Source organism: Staurois parvus, unplaced genomic scaffold (assembly GCF_062004578.1).
Source record: "Staurois parvus isolate SC_StPar_1 unplaced genomic scaffold, SC_StPar_1.0 ptg000031l, whole genome shotgun sequence".
Lineage (NCBI taxonomy): Eukaryota > Metazoa > Chordata > Amphibia > Anura > Ranidae > Staurois > Staurois parvus.
Window position 1 is genome coordinate 9,222,875 of NW_028317827.1, and position 7,126 is coordinate 9,230,000.

Sequence of the window (7,126 nt, forward strand, 5' to 3'; positions counted from 1 at the left end):
AAGTAGCTTGAATATATACAGTAGGAGTCTCCAAACGTTCCAAATAAAGGGCAAGTTCATTGTCCTTTAGACTTTAGGGGGACCTGACTATGGCTCATGGGAACATTTTCTGGCATCGGTGGGAATAAGAAAAAAAAAAACTGATGTCAAAGGGAGGAATAGTGTCCCATTGTTGGTGTAATGGAGGAATAGTGCCCCACCATTGGTATCAATAGAGGAATAGTGCCCCATCATTGGTATCAATAGAGGAATAGTGCCCCATCGTTGGTATCAATAGAGGAACAGTGCCCCATCGTTGGTATAAATGGAGGAATAGTGCCCAATCGTTGGTATCAATGGAGGAATAGTGCCCTCTTGTTGGTGTCAATGGAGGAATAGTGCCCCATCATTGGTATCAATGAAGGAATAGTGCCCCTTCATTGGTGTCAATGGAGGAATAGTGCCCCATTATTGATATCAATGGAGTAATAGTGCCCCATCCTTGGTATCAATGGAGCAATAGTGCCCCATTGTTGGTGTCAATGGAGGAATAGTGCCCCATCATTGGTATCAATGGAGGAATAGTGACTCATTGTTGGTATCAATGGAGGAATAGTGCCTCATTATTGGCATCAGTGGAGGAATAGTGCGCCATCATTGGTGTCAAGGGGAGAAATTATGCCCTAGTGTTGGTGTCAGCGGAAGGAATAGTGCTCCACCATTGAATAGAGGGAGTGAGAGGAATTATGCCCCACTGTTGGTGACATTTGAAGGCGTGGTGCCTCCTATTTGGAGCCAGTGGGAGGAATAGTGCCTCTTATCAGTGGGAGGAATGGTGTCCCAAGGGCCTGATAAGGGCTGCATCTGGCTTGTGGGCCACAATTTGGAGACCACTAATCTACAGGGATGCTATGAATAGTTTCTCTTTTTTTAATACTGAACATTTTCACAGCCTCTCTTCTGCTCTCAACCCCTATTTTTAACATTCTTTAAGAAGACACAAAAGTGCATATTTCTTTTTAAAGTTGCCTGAAAAGCTTACATGTTAATATTATCTTTTTGTTGCAATTTATTAAATATTTTTCAGTACCTGTGCATGGTAGCCAATCAGCTTCTAACTTCAGCTTGTTCAATTAAGCTTTGACAATAAAACCTGGAAGCCAATTGGTTTCTATGCAGAGCTGCACCACATTTTTCACTCTCCAGTTTTAGTAAATAACCCCCTGTTCTCTCAGAACTTTCTAGGTTTAATATTAAGACAGCCCAACAGTATTTATTCACGTTTGGACCTTCTCTCTAATTGAGTCTCCATTCAGAGCTGTATGAACAGTAGACATGGGTGGTGTAATCCATCTCTGGCTCATTCATCTGTTTTGAATAGAGCATAAAAGGACCAAAGTACACTCTCCCTACAGCATACAAGTAAAGCACTGTAGAAAAAGTGCAGTCAACAATATTTATAGCTCTACCTGTTGGATGAACCTGGTAAATATGAAAAATTAAAATGCCAAATGACCTATTTACCAAATTGAAAATCAATCAGAAATTAATTTTTTCACATAATGAAACATCATATATATATAAAACCACTATATATTCCCTGTAAATGTCATGCTGCATATGGCAGTACTGCCGGGAGGATGACAGATAGCCAACCACTCACCTTTGGTACTGTTGTGACACCAAAGCAATCCGGACATCTGAAGGCTGCCCATTGACAGACAAGTCGCTCATCAAAACTTTATATAGGAGCAAAGCCACTCTCTCTTGCTCACTCCAGAGAAGGACAAGGGACTATGGACTATGGGATGTGTAGTGTGCACATAGCAGCACTAACCACAACTAATGTGTACTGCTCCATCCACACAAAAGCAAGTGAGAGTGAAAAGGAGAGGAGAGGTTTGGGAGCTCACAGTGGATGTTACAACGAGCATTATAATAAGAAGCAAGTTAATGAACTTAACGTTTTAAACTATATTTAATCCTTGTGCTGCTAGCATTATTAGTAAATAGATAGGAAAGGAATGTGTATTATATTTACTTGTTTAAAACCTTTTTTTCACATTTCTTTAGTTATTTCCTGCTTTCCATGCCAAGGCAAGTTTTATTAGCTAAGCACATCCTCCTGTCTGCATTCCTGAGCTAAGGGCAGATGAATTCCAGGAAGTATATGCTACATGTATCGTCTGCCCTTACTCAAGATGGCCATGGCCAGAAATGCTAGGGGGTGTTTTTCATTGTGATTTCTCAGCAAAATAAAGCATGGGGGCATGGATGGGTGGGTGAGTTTGCTTTGAACATTAAAAATTAATTAAAAAGTGTTTTTGGTTTGTGGTGATCAGATACTCTGATAGTTTCACTTTAATGATAAATAGAATATGTGTCCATTAAGTAGTAGATGTGTATGGATAGTTTTTGGAGTACAAGAATATTGTTTATTTCCACTTTAACCCCTGCACTGCTGCGAACTGAGCCGGAAATGGGAGAGGGTACCTGTCAAAACCAGATACCCACTCCCCCCCCCAAAAGGTGCCAAATATGGCAGCGGAGGGGGGGAAGGAGGCAAATAAGCGGAGCTTCAGCTTTTGAGTGGAACTCCGCTTTAAAAAAAAAAAAAAAAACAGCCAATCACGTGCAAGGAAAATTAGAATCTTAGATTGTAAGCTCCAAGGAGCAGGGCCCTCCAACAGTCTTGTATTGAACTGTATTGTTGCTGTATTGTCTCTGTTTATTTTATTGGGGTTAATTTACTAAATGCTCCAAGGAGCAGGGCCCTCCTGAACTGTATCATTGCTGTTTTGTCTCCCTTTATTTTGTAAAGCAATGAGCAAACTGTTGATGCTGTATAAATCCTGTATAAAAAAAATAATAATTAGAAAAACAGCGCCTGATTGGATGAATAAAGTCAGCAGAGCTTCACCCCATCCAATAAGCTATGAGGATAATTCCATTGCAAAGTGCAACTTCTCTTCCAAAGTGAACCGTCCATTTGCCTTTAGTAAATCAACCCCCTTGTATGTGTGGCCAGCATAAAATGTTAGCAGTTTGCACCTAGCCAGCCTTAACATAACAGACCTCCCAGAGAAAATGAAGAGGCAGCACCAGTGTCACACTAAATGGAGATCATTCTTAGCACTTCTTCCTTGTAAGCAGTGTTTAAAATGCTAAAGGTGACATAAATCTTCCAATACACAGAAAAGCAGACCCTTTTTTTCCCCCTCTCCCTCCTCCCCCCATCATCCTCCCCATAAACTCTTCCCTCAATGTGCCATCCCAGGGACCAGGAGCCAGGTGATTATCCTAATTAATGCCTATCTAATTAAATTACTGTCAGCAGCTAACCAATGGCAGCAGCCGTCTCATCCTCCTCCAGTGCAGAAGGATCAAAAGTGACTGTTGTCTTATTGCTGCATACCGTCAATTGGCCAATCTGTGCGCCCAAAGAAAAAGTGGAACAAAGCTCTGGGAGGCAACAAGGCAATGATGAAGAGTGCTAGGCTAGGACATTAATTGTTCCCTTGGATCTGTGCCTCTTTTTTTTTTTTTTTTTTTTAAGGGCTTTCCAATAACAGGGGGCTGAGGGGTTAGTTGGGTGCTAGCTATGCAGCTGGATCATCGCATCTCTCCTTCTATCATGCTCTCCAAGAAATTGCTCAGTGTGAGCAGCAGTTACCCCCATCCAGGCACTTCTGAGCTTGCTTTGCATGATCATCCCATTATCTCTACTTCTGACAACCTGGAGAGAAGTTCACCTCTGAAAAAAACGAGCAGGGGGATGACGAATCAGTCAGATCCAGACAATTTCCCTGACTCCAAGGACGCACCAGGGGACGGCCAGAGGAGTAAGCTGTCTCCTGTCTTGGATGGGCTTTCTGAGATTCGTCATAATTTCGATGGATCTGCAGCAGATCGCTATCTCCTCCCTCAGTCCAGTCAGTCCCATTCTGCAGCCGCGGCTCCCACTACTACCATGTTCCCCTACCCTACCCAACATGGACCTGCTCACCCAGCCTTCTCCATCGGGAGCCCCGGCAGATACATGGCCCACCATCCGGTCATCGCCAATGGAGCTTACAACAGCCTGCTGGGCAATTCCTCCCCGCAAGCCTACCCTACCGCCGGATACCCCTACACCCAGCAGTATGGGCACTCCTACCAAGGGGCACCCTTCTACCAGTTCTCCACCGCCCAGCCGGGACTGGTGCCGGGCAAGGCGCAGGTCTACCTCTGCAACCGGCCACTTTGGCTCAAGTTCCACCGGCACCAGACCGAGATGATCATCACCAAGCAAGGAAGGTGGGTGCTGTGCCAGGAGGTGCCCGGGGAAGTCGGAGGGGTAACCTCTACCCTACGTGGGCTAAGGATCGGGTGTTCTTTTCTCCTGCACACTTTGATCTGTATTTTATGTACCTAGATTATCCCTTTTTTATTTCATTTTTGCTTATTTTGTTTTGTAGTGTTTTATGCAATAGCTTTATTTATAGATAAAATGACAGAAGAGAGGATTTAACCAATTTTTTAAATAAAATTAAAAATACATATTAGTATTTTATATTGTTATAATTATATACTTACGATTCATTATTATTATATATTATTATGATGTTGTGCTCTCTTTTTGCTGTATTTTTAACACTACTGTCATTATGTTGCTTTGTGTGCTTTTTTGTCGTTTGTGTTTTCTTTTCTTTCATATATATATATATATATATATATATAAACAGCAATTATTTCTCTTTATAGCTTTTTTCTCCATTACAGTCCTGAAACCTGGTTTATTAACAAAAAATATTACTTAATGCTGAAAATCAATTTCTAAGTAGATATTTTCCCTAAAATATTATTAATACTATTCCTATTAGTAGTTGTATATTTATATACATTTTATTATTATTATCACTGTTATGTATTATGTTGTTGTGCACTTTTCTTGCTGTATTTTTAACACTACTATCATTTTGTTGCTGTGTGTGCTTTTTTTTTGTTTTTTTCTTTTAACAGCAATTACTTCTCTTTATACATACATGTTTTCTCCATTACAGTTCTGTGCATTTTAGAAGCCTAGTTTATGAAAACAAATACATTATTTAATTATAAATAATAATAAATTTTAAGTAAATATTCCCTCCAAATTATTATTATTATGATGATTATTATCATTATCATTCTTCTTGTCAGTAGTATATTATTATTATTATTAGTTGTAGCAGTAATGGCTTCATAATTGTAATATTGTTATTATTGTTTTATTATTATTATTTTTATTAATATTATTACTAGTATTATTATTGTTGTTGTTCTTTTTATTATTATTGTTATTATTATTATTATTTCTATCTTATTGTCAGTAGTATAATTTTGTATAATAATAATAAGTATTGCTTGATGTTACTTTTCTAGTTATTGTAATAATGCAATATTTTGCTTGCTTGTTTTCTGCTTTATTATATTTCTAAATAACATGAAAAACTATGTTTTCTTCTATATGTTTTTTTTTTTGTGTTTTTAATCTTCCACTCTTTTTTTTTATACTAAGGTGAATTTCCTGATTTATTTGTTCTCTCCATTAGACGCATGTTCCCTTTCCTGAGTTTTAACATCTCTGGCCTGGACCCCACAGCCCACTACAATATCTTTGTAGACGTGATACTGGCTGATCCCAATCACTGGAGATTTCAAGGGGGCAAGTGGGTGCCTTGTGGCAAGGCGGACACCAATGTACAAGGCGAGTCCCAATTAACACTTTCCCTTTTTAGTCTCTGACACTCTTTTAGGTGAGAAACATTAATTAGAGCCTTTTGTGATCTGAAAAGGAAAAAAAAAAAGCCTTGCCTTAGGAGCAGATGATAGAGGGGGAAAAAGAAGCAAGAAAAAAAAATAATAATATGCAAATGTTGGAATCTTTGAATGTGGAATAAAAGGATTAATGATTGGAAATTTCAGAAAGTGTAATTTGCACCCGTCTGCTTCTCTTGTAACAGGTAACAGGGTGTACATGCATCCGGACTCTCCCAACACAGGAGCCCACTGGATGAGACAGGAGATCTCATTTGGGAAGATGAAGCTGACTAATAACAAGGGGGCTTCCAATAATAACGGTCAGGTTAGTGGAATCTGCTAATTAGCGGCTCTTGTGTTAGAAGTTGTACTCACCAGCAGCAAATGATACAGCAGTGCAGCCCTTGTAGTCAGTTCCTCCCAGCCTGCCCAGCATGGAGTGTATTTTTAGCATGTGTGTCATTGAACGCCATCTGCATAAGCCATCTCCAACACTTGCAGATCAGCCTGGAATAAATTACCGTGCGAATGATAGGGGATGCTGGGGCTGCAAAATTCGCTAGAAATTCGCTAGATATTCGCAACTACTAGCTCCATGGCGGTGCATGTGGGTCTGCATGTTTCCCCGAGTCTGCTGCCTCCTACGAGAGACAGTCGGATGCGTTTGTGAGCCTTTCCCTAGAACCCTAGATATCCATCCAGAGTCATGTACATTGCACCCATAGGCAGCCAGCAATGCATCTGTGGCCAAAGGCTGCTGTCACCTGATCACCCGTCTCTGATGTTGCCTTGGCAGATGGTCGTCTTGCAGTCTTTGCACAAGTACCAGCCGCGGCTGCATGTGGTGGAAGTGAATGAAGATGGCACGGAGGACAGCAGCCAGCCTGGCAGAGTGCAGACCTTCACATTCCCCGAGACCCAGTTCATCGCAGTCACTGCCTACCAGAACACCGATGTAATCATTCCTTCCTGCTTTTATTGTCCTTGTGTGTAGGGGCATCATATCATCTCTGGTGTCAGGAACAACCAGCATCAGAACAGCAATACAACATTATTATTATTATTATTATACAGGATTTATATAGCGCCAGCAGTTTGCTCAGTGCTTTACAATATAAAGGGAGACAATACAGCAACAATACAGTTCAATACAAGAGGGATAGGAGGGGCCTGCTCCTTGGAGCTTACAATCTAAGAGGGAATTTACAATCTAAGATGACTACCTCTACACTACCACCAATACTAAAATATTGCTACTGTAATATGTATTGTTTACAACAAAATAAATAATAGCAGCAATAGAAATCATATCATCAGCAACATATCCTACATCTCCTACTACTACTAGTAATACCTACAAATATTAACA

General features: G+C 40.3%; 1 protein-coding gene across 1 annotated transcript in view; it reads left to right on the plus strand.

Annotated features, from left to right (window-relative positions):
- Positions 1 to 3,543: 3,543 nt before the first annotated feature.
- TBR1 (T-box brain transcription factor 1) overlaps positions 3,544 to 7,126 on the plus strand; it is a 9,392-nt gene continuing 5,809 nt past the window's right edge. Inside the window, exons 1-4 of the mRNA XM_089660006.1 lie at positions 3,544 to 4,275; positions 5,550 to 5,704; positions 5,961 to 6,082; positions 6,554 to 6,712. Of these exons, the coding sequence (XP_089516132.1) occupies positions 3,581 to 4,275; positions 5,550 to 5,704; positions 5,961 to 6,082; positions 6,554 to 6,712 (1,131 nt within the window). The 5' untranslated portion in view covers positions 3,544 to 3,580. The remainder of the gene's footprint in view (positions 4,276 to 5,549; positions 5,705 to 5,960; positions 6,083 to 6,553; positions 6,713 to 7,126) is intronic.